At 48.2% G+C, this 15,657-nt stretch overlaps 1 protein-coding gene across 3 annotated transcripts in view; it reads right to left on the bottom strand.

The window, feature by feature from the left end:
• DLGAP5 (DLG associated protein 5) overlaps window positions 1–1,703 on the bottom strand; it is a 47,373-nt gene extending 45,670 nt beyond the window's left edge. For all 3 annotated transcript variants that reach the window (XM_073350056.1, XM_073350057.1, XM_073350058.1), the window contains exons 1-2: window positions 1,613–1,703; window positions 268–518 (exon numbers count right to left, since the gene is read on the bottom strand). In XM_073350056.1, coding sequence (XP_073206157.1) covers window positions 268–508 — 241 coding nt within the window. In that variant the 5' untranslated portion in view covers window positions 509–518; window positions 1,613–1,703. The remainder of the gene's footprint in view (window positions 1–267; window positions 519–1,612) is intronic.
• Window positions 1,704–15,657: the final 13,954 nt, after the last annotated feature.

Below are 15,657 nucleotides of genomic sequence, written 5' to 3'. Positions count from 1 at the left end.
GGTTGAAGAATGAACTATGATCACTGAAATGGGGGAAAAAAGGGAAGAACTGTATATTAGTCTTTTATCTATTAATCCAATTAATAGTTAGTAGAACTGGACTGGTAGCCAAAGGACTCAAATCTCCCATTATCCAATTTATAATGCTCACCTCCACACACAGTTAAATCCCTATGACTGCAAATACAGCTTCTTTAGCCATAAAACCAGCTTAAAGAAATTTAAGAAATATTTTAATGCTGAACAGTACTATAAGCTTTTACTCACTCCGTTTAGCTGTGGTCTTTTCCTGAGAGCGCACTTCATTTGTCTCGTCCAGCTTAGGAAGTCCCCTGTCTTTCGATAACTGGACATTGACATCTGCCAGTCCAAACTGTCTGCTCCTTTCAAATTGCTTGTGTCTGTTCTCCTTTTGAATCAGAGACTTCCTGCGTGCAACTTTTGTTCTAAGCGTTTCTGTGCTCAGATCCTTTCTATATCGATTGGCAAACTGGGATGTAGCAGCCATCTTAACTATCCTAGAACAAGTTTATAAGGAATTAGGAAATAAGACAAATGATCAAGTTCTGTTACAAGTTTATTGTAATTTTACATTAAAGCATTTTCAAATACCCACTGAAAGCTTCCAAGTATCTAATTTTTGTTAGAATTTGAGTAATGGCTCTTCACTACAGCCATATGCATCAGACATTAGAACTACTTTTAACCAGTAGATCCTAAGCCACTGGCATCCTACTGTTCTGGTAGGGTAGGCTTTTGCCACCGGACTGGTACTTGCCTGGCTACCCTTACTGGGTGGCGTCCTATACAACCACACCCATTCACGCTAAGGAATCATACAAGTAAACCAAAACACTGTAGAAGCTACTTAGAAGCCATAAGGTCATTGACAATTTAGATTATGAACTTGTTGGGGCAGGGACCTTGTGTGTTGTGAGAGTTCCTAGCACAGTGGGGCCAGGACAGTTGATTGGGGCCCATAAATGCTACTGCAATACAACTAACTAACCACCATCACTGTAGAGAGACAAAGTGGGCGAGGTAATCTCTTTTATTTGACCAACTTCTGTTGGAGAAAGAGACAAACTTTGGAGCTACAGAGATCTTCAGGTCTGGAAAAGGTAATCAGAGCGTCAGGGCTAAATACAAGGACAAACTGTTTAGCATAAGGGGTAAACACGTTCCAGGAGACCTTTAAGATGAAGCAGGCAACTCACATCTCTGCAGTTACAGAGCAAAGGATAGTTAGCCCGGGCCTAGGCTAGAGGATTAGGTCGGTTTGACTACGACCCGTCAGAACCGCTCCCCGGCTCTGCAACGCTGGAGTTAGGGGTCCCCCTGCCCGGTAACCCGGGTCACCTCCCTTCTTGCAGGGTAGCTCCACGCCCCCCCCCACCAGGTGCTGGAGGCCCCCCCCGGGCGTTAACGGCTTCGCTCCGCGCTGGATTTTGCGCCCCCCTCCCCCTCCCCGGAGGCGCTCCTCTGCAGTGAAACCCGGGGGCGGGGGGGGGGGCACTGCCAGGGAACAGAGCCCGTCCCGCGCCGCCGCTGGGGCCGGGGCCGGGGCCGGGCCCACGGGAGGGGGGGGGGGCCTGGCTCCCGCCCTTCATACCTGTGCCGGGCCCAGAGAGAGACCCCAACTCCCCAGCGCGGTCACGACCCGGCGGCGCGCGCATCAACCTCCCCTTCCGCGGGCCCCGGCTCAATTCAAACCTCACCCCCCACACCTCATTGGCGGAGCCCAGCCCGCCGGCGGCCGCTCATTGGACACCGCGAGCTCTGTGCCTGCCGCTCACTGGCTGTCGTGCGCCTCGCCCCCTGGGGCGGTCATTGGTTAGCGGGCGCGTTCCCGCCGCCGAAGCCCTTGCTGGGGCTGGCCGGGAGCGGCCTGTGATTGGTCGCGCCGCGGGGCCGTGGGGAGGGGGAAAGGTCTGTGTGAGCAGCGCCCCCTGCCGCCGCTGCCGGGAGCTGTGAGGGGCGTTGCCGGGGCGGGGCAGCGTCAGGTGGCTGTGGTGTGCCCAGGGGGCGCTAGTGAACTGCTGGACCACGGATGTTCCTGCCACCAGCCCCCACTCTCTGCACCCATAGGGGCCTCCTGCCGCCAGGCACTGTAATGTCTGGTGACTGGATGGGCTTTGCCGCTGGCCACTACCTAGCCGTGCCATCCCCACGCAGCCTTGGCCACCGCCGGGCACTGGACGGCCATGCCGTCCCCCCGTGGCCTTGGCCACTGGTGGCGATAGGGTCACCAGTTGCGCTGCACTGTTTCTGCTCACAGCAATCTTGTGTGTAGAATTTGGGGAGAAGCGGGTGTCATGGCCTTGGAACGGCAGGGCTGGCCTGCACCTTGCACGGGGTTTGAGGTTAGATTCTCTCACCCCCGAACTCCATATTGCTCTGCATAATCTGTTTATAAAAGTTTTGTGGAGGGGAAGGGTGAATTTTTGCCTGAAATCACTAGTGTCCCCTTTAAGAACAATAGAGGATCCAAAGGGTAGGTGTGAACTGGGTGACAGTGCAGAAAGCAATAAGCTCTTCGGGGCAGGGACTGTCTTTTTGTGATAGGTGCTATACACACAGAACAATGGGGTCCTGGTCCATGATTAGGGTCCTAGATTAATCAGCAATACAAATAATAAAAAAACAACAAACAGGAAACAGACCTTTAAGACCCCCACTTCTGCTCCCATTCAGCACTAGGGCAAAAATATATATTGTGTTTGGGCTTAGTTTTGTAAACAAGGCAAAGGTAAAAAGAAAAGGAGTACTTGTGGCACCTTAGAGACTAACTAATTTATATGAGCATAAATACAGACTAACACGGCTGCTACTCTAAAAGGCAAAGGTAGGATTTTCAGAAGTGGTCAGCGCTGACCTAACTCTGCTGAGCTCTTTTAAAAATCCCACCGATATCGTGTAATGTGTTCTCCACTTTTCTAATTTGCCCCTCCACACACATACTCCAGGCCTGGTCGCCTTTTTTTTCCCGGTAACCATATCTGGAAGAAACTGATGTTCAATTGTGAAAAGGTGGTTTGTGTTGAATATGAATCTTACATATGGAAAATGTTATCAACAAAAGAAAAGTGAGCCATCCAACATTCAAAGATAAAAGTAGCCATTCAAAAATCAGCCACATGGTGGCATCACCATTGAAAAAACAATATTGGCAAATACTGTAGACTATTGCTAAGTTTAAGACACATTAATAAGCATAGAAACATAGGCATCTTTTGCAGGCAGTGTAAGGATGTTCCTTTTAGCATCTCAATCCAGCATGCCATCAGGGATCAGTGAATGGGAACAGCAATACACAGATTAGACACTAATTACTGTGTTGAGCCACAGAGCTGCCTCCCATAGAAGAAGTTATATGGCATAATGTAAGGTTGTTTCTACTTACCTCACAATGTAACAACTGAAGAAGTTTCAACCTATTTGTCTGACTGCATAGACTACTATTGATTAAAGCAGTGGTTCTCAAACTTTTTTTTTGGCGGACCACTTGAAAATTGCTGCGGGTCTCTGCGGACTACTTAATGATCTTCCCAAATGTTGTTTGTACCGTTAGCTAACTATTGTAAAGTGCTTTGGATAAAATCGCTATATTAAAAAAAACCTTAATAATTAATGTTTTTTGTTCTACAAATAAAAGCACACAACTCATATTTTAATATCAGTAGTCTTACATTTCTAATGCAATGGATGTACCCTCTTTACCCTGCCACGGCAGCCCCCAAGCTGGGGCTGGGAAGGAGGGGGGGGTCTCTCCCCGGCAGATGCAACTCTGGAGCTGGGGAAAGTCACCTCTTTTTCTGGCCGCCGCAGCCCTGTACGTCCCAAATTGCCCCCACCCCCCTGCCTCCTTCCACCTACCCCCTATTCCCCGCAAGGCCACTACCTCACCTTACATGAGTGTCTTCTCCAGGATCCAGGCACCTAATTAGTGGAGGCACACTAATTAAGGGGGGTGGCCCTTCATTCTCTCATGTGAGGCTGACCAGGTATGCACCTTAGAGGGAACTATCTGCGACCACCTGAATGGAGCTCGCAGTCCACTGGTGGTCCACAGACCACAGTTTGAAAATCTCTGGATTACAGCAAAGGCCTGAGAACTAAGAAAATCCTGGCTATAATCAGAAGAGCTACTGACTCACTATGACAGGTTTCAGAGTAGCCGCCGTGTTAGTCTGTATTCGCAAAAAGAAAAGGAGTACTTGTGGCACCTTAGAGACTAACAAATTTATTTGAGCATAAGCTTTTGTGAGCTACAGCTCACTTCATTGGATGCATTCACTGTATTTTCCACTGAAAATACACTTTTCCATTTTTCTTTTTGACTCACTATGTAACACGAACCAAGTTACTTTGGCCCTGTCCACCCTTGGATAGGCAATCACATGGCCAGATTCTCAGCTGATGGAACTTTAAATCATGATTTGAGGACTTCAATGGCTTAGACATAGGTGAGAGGTTTATTGCAGGAGTGGGTGGACAAAACATAGAACAAAACATAGAACACAAAACATCGTTTCTATTGTGACAGTAGACTCATGGTATTAGGTTGCTTTTCAGCTGGCATCAGCTTTTCCTGATTTTCTGAAAGACAACGAACATGTTTCTACCCCTTTTTGGGGTGGCAGATTATTGCTCAAAATATTTCTTTTACAAATACCCTTGCTGATTGCAGGCAAAACAGAGGAATTACCCCCATATTTTCCTGTTTTTGTTCTATAGGCAGGCCAGGTTTCAATGGCTTCTATCTTTTAAGGATTATGGGGAAATTATCCCACTGTTTAGTCATTAAATCCATGAGGTGGGATACCTCAGTTTTCCTTCTTATACAGCAGACCAAGTTTATAACATTTTTCCTGCTGTGTTAAGCTTTAAGTTTATTTACAGGTAATAGCTGAGAAGCACATTACCATATGACCTTAAAGGATTTTTCCAAAAATCATACACACAATACATTGTTACAGGGGTACTTAGTATCATTAAATTTATTAAAATTATTTTGTGATCCCATGCCTTTTATTTAGACAATTTGTTTGCTGACCAGGTATGTTCTTTATCTGCAGCTCCTTTGTGCTGCTAGTTCTTTCCTTCCTTTATCATTTAGGTAATTTGCATTTTCACAGATTCTTCCTGCTTTTGGATTTAAAACCATCAGCAGCTCAGAGACTCTATCTTAAAAGGGACACAATCAACTTTCACCAGAGTTTTGATCACTTTTTTAACTTCTGCTTCCAAAACACACAGCAATCTGAAAAAGAAAACCCAACCTATTGTGGCTCCCTTTGGAACCCTAATAGCATTTTAATTAAGTAGCATGGTATGTTTGCATTTCTTTTGCCCCTTCTACAATATACCCTGCACATGTTCTGGGGCAAATGCACATTCCTTCCATAGTTTAACTTCTATAATATCATCCATATCAAATTTTTACATAAGGTGTCACTATTTCTTGTTTTTTTGCTTACAGAGTTTTCATGTACGTTTATCAAAGTGACAGTCTGATTACTCAGAGCCATTTTAAGACTCAGTGTTTCTAACATTGCTTCTTTTTGTTTTGTGCACCTCACCCCTGCTGTTGCTTCAGAGGGGCACTGTCTATTTTTTTTTTTTTTTTACTACAGCTCTCATCTGCTATTTTGTTACAAAAAACAAAAAGAATCCAGAATTTTTTTTCTATTCTCCTGATTTTGACTGCCCTGCTGCAGCCACAACTTAAAAACATTTTAAATTTTGTAAAGCATTGAGTTACCTTTTAAGGATAAAATGCCAAATCCCAAAGCCAAACAACCCTAATTACCTGTGTCTAGCAAAAAGGTCTGTCAGTTTTGCAACTTTGAATTAAAAAGAGCCAAATGGATTTTTAGTGGCATTATTTAAAACAAAAACAAAACCAATTGGTCCTTAGAACTTTACATATTTACACACACACACACACACTCAGATACATACACATTTTCTTTTCCTTAACATCCCTTCCACACTGTTCTGTTTTTTACATCTTACATTCATTCCCTTTATACATCTGAGGCTGTTAAGTTCCAATAGAACCCCCTTATGTTCTTTTAGCAAATTTGACTAAATTGTCCAGTCAAATGATTTTAATCAGTTTATTTTTGCCTGGCTAATTTACAGACATTCCTTTGGAAAAGGGCCCATTTTTCCTTCAGAATGGCTGCAAAGAAACCAAGAATTCTTTTCCTCTAACACTTTTTCTTTTTAACATTTTCACAAAGTTTAGCTGCTTAATTCTCTCCAGCCTCTGCAGAGTTAACTTTTCACTCTCTTTTCTCTTTGTAATTATGCCTGGGGGTGCTGTACATAGGACCTTCTCCCTCTTCACCCGCTGTAATAGCTGCTACCTGTTTAGAGGCAAAGCCCATTTTTTGTCTCAGACTCTTAATTAGTGATTCACAAGGACTATGATTTGCAGGTGCTCTGCCCTGGTTCAAGGTTAATTTCTTTACCATACCTTGGAGCACATGATTCTCTCTTTCAATTTTCTCAGAGGCTTTAGCTTGGTCTGCCAGGAATCTCTCTTTTTGCATTCCTGGACTGCCTCTTTCACTATTTTCAGCTGACTTTGGGTATTTGTAGCCAGCACCTTCCAATTGTCTGCTTCCATGAGGAAGGTTGAAAGAATTGGGCATGCTCCTTCTAGAGATTAAAAGGATGAGGGGGACATAACAGGTCTTTAAATATGTAAAAGGTTGTTATGAAGAGGATGGTGATCAGTTGCCCTCTATGTGCAATGAGGGTAGGAAAAAGTAGTTATTGGCTTAGTTGGCTGCCAAGGAGACTTAAGTTAGATATTAAGAACAACTTTCTAACTATAAAGGATTGTTAAGCACTGGAACAGGTTACCTAGGGAGACTGTGGAATTCCTGTCATTGGAGGTTTTTAAGGACACGTTAAGCAAATGGTGGTCACGGATGGTCTAAGTAAACTTAATCCTGCCTCCACATGGGAGGAATGGATTCCATTACCTCGTGGTCACTTCCAGCCCTACATTTCTATGATTTTAAAGTATCTGTGTTCCTTATATACATGCACACCTATGAATGCACCTGACTTATGCCTGCAAGGATGATCTCTAGAAGAGGAAAGTCCAGTATGTTTGGACATCCATTCTTTGATCTCTTTTGCTGAGAGTGCCAATGAAGGCCTCTTTTCAGGGGGACATATGCCTACAAGAAAGTGGACTCAAGCTTATCCCTATCGGCCACAACTTTTGGCCATGTTTGGATTCAAACTGATGATCTATAAGCAAAAGCTCTGTATATAGTATATCTTGATCACCCCAGGGTAAACCTCACACATTTGTTCTAGGTGACAAATATTGTGGAGTATCCACACTAGCCTCTACAAATGTGATCTGATGATCAATTAGTCTGTGGTTAATAACTCTAGTGTAAACATATCCTGAGCAGTTTTTACTAGTGCATGTGGTGATAGAAGTCCCTTGAAAATATATAATCCTCATGCAGACTTTTTAAATACAAATCAGTGTATACAGGCCACTATAAAATTATAATTGTTTTATGCAACAACATGTAGAAGTACACATTGCTGCAATCCTCAAGAGACCTTTGCAAATCAACCTGAACCAGTCTGATAGGCCACAATACTTTTTAACCTTTACAGACAGCATGACCAGTGAAATTTCGTAAGGAGAGGCAAATTCCTGCTCCCACACAGGTAAGATAAAACATGAGTTGAATAATGATATACTCTGGCAAATCCTTTGAATTAAAAAAAAAAAAAAAAAAGTATCTGTCAAGTCCTAACTCCGTCAAAACTCCCAATGGCCCAAATTCATCATGCAGTAAAAACCACTGATTTCAGGACCCGATCCTACATCAAGCATGAGAGTTGTTTATTAAAGTCAGTTGGACTATTCACATACTTAAAATTGAGCATGTGCATAAGTGTTTGCAGGGTCAGAGCCTATATCTGGTAAGTCCAGTACATCTTGTTTGATGAGTTAAAAAAAAAAAAAAGTATCTGGTCATTTGGAATGAGCTGATCTTAAAATTACACCTTGTGATGGGGTAAGAAAGTAACTTGTCAAAGTTACTGTCAGTGTCTAAAATAAGGGACAGCTTTAATATTTATCTCACTGACTGTTACTCTCCCTGTTAGCACGATGAGGCAGATCTGACCAATTTTGGAAACAGGAAGTGCATAATTTAAAATGTCAACAAATACTGTGTTGTGAGTCAGATGTATCATTTATATCCTCAGGTTTATTGAGAGGGATTGGCTTGTCTATAAAAGTCCTCATTTTATGTGACTGATCTTGAAACCAGTTCACCTTTCCCCCTCACCTTCTCATATAGATCAATCAAGGAAAAACAAAATACTAAAAGAGACAGCAGCAGCACAGAAAGGACATGTCTCAATTACAAAATTAAGTTGACTTAAGTTAGGTCAACCTACAGACACTGAAGTAAAGAAATCAGCTGTTCATGTCCACAGTATGCTCCTTCTCTGCCGGTGGTGCATGTCCTCACCAGGACCGTTTGTGCTGACATAAGTAGGCCATCATGGAACTCCAGCTCTGACTCCCGGGCCGCAAGGCTTCGGTGGTCACACCCAAGCAAGGGTATGACAATGTAAACAACACAGTGTCTAACTATATCAAGCTAAGTGCTATGCTTCTCGCGGAGGTTTAGTAATTAGGTTGGAATAGTGGGTGATTTACATTAGCAGGAAGAACATTATAGTGTAGATGCTTCTGGACTTCCATTGAACTAACTCTGTAGTGTACACCAGGCCAAAAAGACTTTAGGTAAAATTTTCAGAAGTGCTTAAGTGACTTGAAAGTCAATGGGACTTTCAGCTCCTAAATCATTTAAGCTTTGTCTAGAGCAGTAGGGGGAAAAAAAGGTTTCCCCCCATAATTGAGGCTATGTCTTCACTGCAAAAAAGTGTGGGGTTTTTGTTAGCATAAAATTATTTTTCAATGTACAATTCCAAGGGAGATACGACATGTGTAGTTTTTATCTCAGTGTAACTAGTCAAAGTCAATTTTACACCCCACAGCTGGCTAGCCTTGATTAGTTCCACTGAGGTGAAGACTGCAGTATCTTGTCTCCACTTGGAGTTTACAGCGAGAGCGATCGATGTAAAAAGCACACCTTTGTTGCAATTGTGGTGGGGCAACCCAAGATTGGCTAAATGGATCCCAAGCCTTGTGCCTCAGAAAACTCTGCTTGCCTCCTGCTAAGCCCAGTCCCCCTTGGTTCCCTTTCACAACTGTTGGAGAGGCAGGAATTAACCCCAGGAACAAATGCTGCACTCACCAACAAAATACTTAACTGAACAAAGGACTTTGTTGCAGTGTGGATTACGGGGGAGTGGATTGCAGAGCACATCAAAACCTTGCGCTCTAACTGCCCTGTGTGGATGCTGCCAGCGTGGACTAAAAGGTACCCAGTTCGCGTTACCATAGTCCTGTTTGAAGAGGATTATGGTGGTCTCGTCATCATGAATAAGCTTGAATATGAACAAGAGGCTACTAGGCAGCTCTCTAACTCCACATTCTACAGGCCATTATCCTCTGAACCCACTGAGGGTTACCAAAAGAAACTACACCATCTGCTCAAGAAACTCCCTGAAAAAGCACAGGAACAGATCTGTGCAGACACATGCCTAGAACCCCAACCAGGGGTATTCTATTTGCTACCCAAGATCCATAAACCCGGAAATCCTGGACGCCCCATTATCTCAGGCATTGGCACCATAACAGCAGGATTGTTTGGCTACATGGACTCTCTCCTCAGGCCCTTTGCTAACAGCACTCCCAGCTATCTTCGAGACACCACTGACTTCCTGCGGAAACTACAATCCATCGGTGATCTTCCAGAAAACATCATCCTGGCCACTATGGATGTAGAAGCCCTCTACACCAACATTCCACACAAAGATGGACTACAAGCCATCAGGAAGAGTATCCCCGATAATGTCATGGCTAACCTGGTGGCTGACCTTTGTGACTTTGTCCTCACCCACAACTATTTCACATTTGGGGACAATGTATACCTTCAAGTCAGCGGCACTGCTATGGGAACCCGCATGGCCCCACAGTATGCCAACATTTTTATGGCTGACTTAAAACAACGCTTCCTCAGCTCTCATCCCCTAACGCCCCTGCTCTACTTGCACTACATTGATGACATCATCATCTGGACCCATGGAAAAGAAGCCCTTGAGGAATTCCACCATCAACCTCAGCCGAGACCAATCCACACAAGCGGTCCATTTCCGGGACACTACTGTGCTAATAAGTGATGGTCTCATAAACACCACCCTATACTGGAAACCTACTGACCGCTATACTTACCTACATGCCTCCAGCTTCCATCCGGGACACACCACACGATCCATTGTCTACAGCCAAGCTCTAAGATACAACCGCATTTGCTCCAACCCCTCAGACAGAGACAAACACCTACAAGATCTCTATCAAGCATTCTTAAAACTACAATACCCACCTGCTGAAGTGAAGAAACAGATTGACAGAGCCAGAAGAGTACCCAGAAGTCACCTACAACAGGACAGGCCTAACAAAGAAAATAATAGAACGCCACTAGCCGTCACTTCCAGCCCCCAACTAAAACCTCTCCAGCATATCATCAAAGATCTACAACCTATCCTGAAAAATGATCCCTCACTCTCACAGATCTTGGGAGACAGACCAGTCCTTGCTTACAGACAGCCCCCCAACCTGAAGCAAATGCTCTCCAGCAACCACGCAACAGGACCACTAACCCAGGAACCTATCCTTGCAACAAAGCCCGATGCCAAGTCTGTCCACATATTTATTCAAGTAACACCATCATAGGACCTAATCTCATTAGCCACACCATCAGGGGCTCATTCACCTGCACATCTACCAATGTGATATATCCCATCATGTGCCAGCAATGTCCCTCTGCCATGTACATTGGCCAAACCGGACAGTCTCTACCCAAAAGAATAAATGGACACAAATATGACATCAGGAATCATAACATTCAAAATCTGGTAGGAGAACACTTCAACCTCTCTGGCCACTCAGTGAAAGACTTAAGGGTGGCAATTCTGCAACAGAAAAGCTTCAAAAACAGACTCCAACGAGAAACTGCTGAGCTTGAATTAATATGCAAACTAGATACCATTAACTTGGGTTTGAACAGAGACTGGGAGTGGCTGGGTCATTACACATATTGAATCTATTTCCCCATGTTAAGTATCCTCACACCTTCTTGTCAACTGTCTAAATGAACCATCTTGGTAATCACTACAAAAGTTTTTTTTTCCTGCTGATAATTAGTTCATCTTAATTAATTAGCCTCTTACAGTTTGTATGGCAACTTCCACCTTCTCTCTCTGTGTGTGTATATATAGAGAGAGAGACACAAAGTTCCTGCTCTACCTCGGTGGGTCTTGCGCTTATTGGCGGATTTGCTCACCTTGGAGCTTCACGGCAGCCCTCAGCTTGGCCGTTTTTCTGAACCCACAGTCCAGGTCAACTCCTCCTGTGTCTGACCAGGAGTTGGGAGGATTTGGGGGGAGCCCGGGCCCGTCCTCTACTCCGGGTTCCAGCCCAGGGCCCTGTGGAACGCAGCTGTCTAGAGTGCCCCCTGGAACAGCTGTGCGACAGCTACAACTCCCTGGGCTACTTCCCCATGGCCTCCTCCCAACACCTTCTTTATCCTCCCCATAGGACCTTCCTCCTGGTGTCTGATAATGCTTGTACACCTCAGTCTGCCAACAGTCTGTGTTCTCACTCTCAGCTCCTACCACCTCTTGCTCCCAGCTCCTCACACGCACACCACAAACTGAAGTGAGCTCCTTTTTAAAACCCAGGTGCCCTGATTAGCCTGCCTTAATTGATTCTAGCAGCTTCTTGATTGGCTGCAGGTGTTCTAATCAGCCTGTCTTAATTGTCTCGAGAAGGTTCCGGATTGTTCTGGAACCTTCCCTGTTGGGAAACAGGACGTCCCTCGCTTGCTCCTTCGCTATCTGCTTTCTATTCTTTCCTAAAGCCCGCTGGCTTGGATTTTTCTTACTTTTTGAACCTACCTTAGTTCCCCCCCCCTTCCCCCCGACCGGGCCAGACGCTTTTCTGTTTTGTTTTGATTTTTTGCCGTTTTTTTTTTTTTTTTTTGCTTCCGGGAGTTCTGGCTGGCCTGGCGAGAGCAGTGGCGTGCCTTTCCCTCGGTGCGGCGATGGTGGGATCTCGGGAAGGTGCGCACCCGGCTCTTCTGCCGTGACTACACCCGGGGCACCAGCCGACGGCGAAATGCGGCAATCGAGCAGTTGGAACGGGAGGTCTTAGAGATGGAGAGGCGCCTGGCCGCCAGCCCCGAGGACCCGTCCCTCTGCGGAGCGTGCCGGGAGAAGCGGGAGGAGCTCCGGGCCCTCGAGGACCACCGGGCCCGAGGTGTCTTCGTTCGGTCCTGCATCCGCCTCCTTCGGGAGATGGACCGCGGCTCCCGCTTCTTCTATGCCCTGGAGAAAACAAGGGGGGCCAAGAAACACGTCACCTGCCTTCTTGCGGAAGACGGCACCCCCGTCACGGATCCGGAGATGTGTGGGAGGGCCCGTGACTTCTACACAAGCCTTTTCTCCCCGGATCCGACCAATCCTGGCGCTTGCGAGGTGCTCTGGGAGGAACTCCCCACGGTCAGCGTGGGCGACCGAGACCAACTAGAGCTGCCTCTCACCCTGGCCGAGTTCTCGGAAGCCCTCCGTCGCATGCCCACCAATAAATCTCCAGGCATGGACGGGCTGACCGTGGAGTTTTACCGCGCGTTCTGGGACATTCTCGGCCCAGACCTAGTCACCGTCTGGGCTGAGTCCTTGCAGAGTGGGGTCCTCCCTCTGTCGTGCAGGCGAGCGGTGCTTGCTTTGCTGCCGAAGAAGGGGGACCTCCGCGATCTACGAAACTGGCGTCCCGTCTCACTCCTTAGCACGGATTACAAAATCGTAGCGAAAGCAATCTCGCTGCGGCTAGGGTCCGTGATGGCGGACGTGATCCACCCAGACCAGACCTATACTGTCCCGGGTCGCAGCATTTTTGACAACCTCTTTTTAGTCCGAGACCTTTTGGAACTCGGGCGGAGAGACGGTCTGTCGTTCGCCCTCCTGTCTCTCGATCAAGAGAAGGCGTTCGATAGGGTAGATCATGGGTACCTCCTGAGCACCCTGCGAGCGTTTGGATTCGGACCTCAGTTTGTGAGTTTTCTCCGGGTGCTGTACGCCTCCGCGGAGTGTCTGGTTAGGCTCAACTGGACCCTGACCGAACCGGTCAGCTTCGGGCGAGGGGTGCGGCAGGGGTGTCCCCTCTCAGGCCAGCTGTACGCTCTGGCGATCGAGCCTTTCCTCTGTCTCCTCCGCAGGAGGTTGACGGGGTTGGTGCTGCGGGAGCCGGAGCTGCGACTGGTCCTGTCGGCGTACGCCGATGACGTCCTCCTCGTGGTCCAGGACCCGGGCGACTTGGCGCGAGTGGAGGCATGCCAAGCCATCTTTTCGGCAGCCTCCTCCGCCCGAGTCAACTGGGTCAAGAGCTCTGGCTTGGCGGTGGGGGGCTGGCGGCAGGTAAGCCCCCTCCCACCCGCGCTTCAGACCATCCGGTGGAGTGCCGGCCCTCTGCTCTATCTCGGCGTTTACCTTTCTGCCACGCACCCTTCTCCGCCGGAGAACTGGCAAAATTTGGAAGGCGGCGTGATTGAGCGGATCAGGAAATGGACGAGGCTACTCCGATGTCTCTCCCTTCGGGGGAGAGCACTGGTGCTTAACCAACTAGTCCTGTCCACGCTCTGGTACCGGCTCAACACCCTAGCCCCGGCCCCGGGTTTCCTGTCCCACCTCCGGAGATTGATTCTGGAGTTCTTTTGGTCAGGATTGCACTGGGCCCCTGTTGGAGTTCTCCACTTGCCCCTGAAGGAAGGAGGGCAGGGCCTGAAGTGTCTGTACACTCAGGTCCGCGTTTTCCGCCTCCAGGCCCTGCAGAGGCTCCTTTATAGTGCAGGTAGTTCGACGTGGAGCATGTTGGCGCATGCCTTTTTACGCCGCTTCCATGGGCTCCGATATGACCGACAGCTCTTTTATCTTTGTCCGAGAGGTTTTCCGCGAGACCTCTCTGGGCTACCGGATTTCTACCAGGACCTCCTCCGGGCCTGGAAACTGTTCTCAACGACCAGGTCCGTGGCGGCCATCGTGGGGGCAGATCTCCTCACGGAGCCCCTGCTACACAACCCCCAACTTTGTGTGCAGGCGGCGGAGTCCCGCACGGTGCGCCAGAGGTTGGTCCTGGCGGGAGTTACGAGGGTCGGGGACCTCCTGGACTACGACCGGGGGGACTGGCTGGATCCCCTGACGCTCGCTCGACGCATGGGGCTCTCCAGCCTTCGCACCCCCCGGCGCGTGCTTCAGGAGGTGGAGGCCGCTTTGACCCCCGCCGCTCGGGCTTATGTTAGCCGAGCCTTGTGCGAGGGCGCGCCCCGCCCATCCCTTACCCCAGGCCCGCCGGACCTTTCCATCGGGCCCCTACCCTGCCGATCCCAACACACCCCTCATCCTTTCACTGTGAGCCGGCTGCATGAACTGCAACCGGTCGGTTTTCAAGTTGCATCACGGAAATATTTATATACACTCACGCTCCATACCCTTCATGCCCGCACCCTGGTGTCCCGCCCCGATACAAAGTGGCGAGATCTCTTACCACCTTTGGAGGGCGAGCAACCTCGGTGGGCCAGCCTGTACTCCACCTTGGTCCCGAGGCCCGTCGGGGACATCAGTTGGCGGCTCCTTCACGGGGCTGTGAGCACGGGCGTGTTTTTGACACGTTTTACCTCCCTTCCGGAGACTTGCCCTTTTTGCAATGTGAGGGAAACCCTGGCGCACGTCTATTTAGAGTGTGCCAGATTGCAGCCTCTTTTTCGGCTCCTCACAAATATTCTTTTGCGCTTTTGGCTTCATTTCTCCCCCCACCTCTTTATCTATACACTCCCCATCCGTGGCCCCACCAAGTCGCGGGATCTCCTGGTTAGCCTCCTCCTAGCCTTGGCTAAAACAGCCATTTATAAGACCAGAGAGCGGAGGTTGGCTCATGAGGCGTCCTGCGATTGCGAGGCCGTTTTCCGGCTCTCAGTACATTCACGTATCCGGGCGGAGTTCCTCTGGGCAACGTCCACCGACTCCCTTGACACCTTCGAGGAGCGGTGGGCGCTGTCCGGGGTTCTCTGCTCGGTGACCCCGTCCGGTTCTCTCCGTCTGACCCTCTGATTGAGGGAAAGAGCGAGAGCCGCCAGTCACAGCCGTTAGTTGCTGTGAATACCATCATTATTGTTTTCTAGGAGGGGTCCTATAATACATGGGTGTACCCCCCCTCCCTCCCAACCACCCACCCCGCAGCCGTGCCCATCTTGTCGGGCACTCTCAGGAGAGGGAGGGTCAGTGACCCTGGGCGCGGCACTAGGTAACTCGAGAGGGTGGAAGACCACGAGTGTCGAGGAAGCCCCCCCGCTCTAGGCCACCAGGTAACTCAGGAGGGTGGAAGACCACGAGTGTCGAGGAAGCCCCCCCGCTCTGGGCCCGGGCTAACCTGAACACCTCTCCCTCCTGAAAGCTGTTGTGTTATACCTTTTGATTGCG

This window comes from Lepidochelys kempii, chromosome 6 (genome assembly GCF_965140265.1).
Source record: "Lepidochelys kempii isolate rLepKem1 chromosome 6, rLepKem1.hap2, whole genome shotgun sequence".
Taxonomy (NCBI): domain Eukaryota; kingdom Metazoa; phylum Chordata; order Testudines; family Cheloniidae; genus Lepidochelys; species Lepidochelys kempii.
The sequence above is the reverse complement of the archived record's forward strand: the minus strand, read 5'-3'. Positions and strand labels throughout refer to the sequence as shown.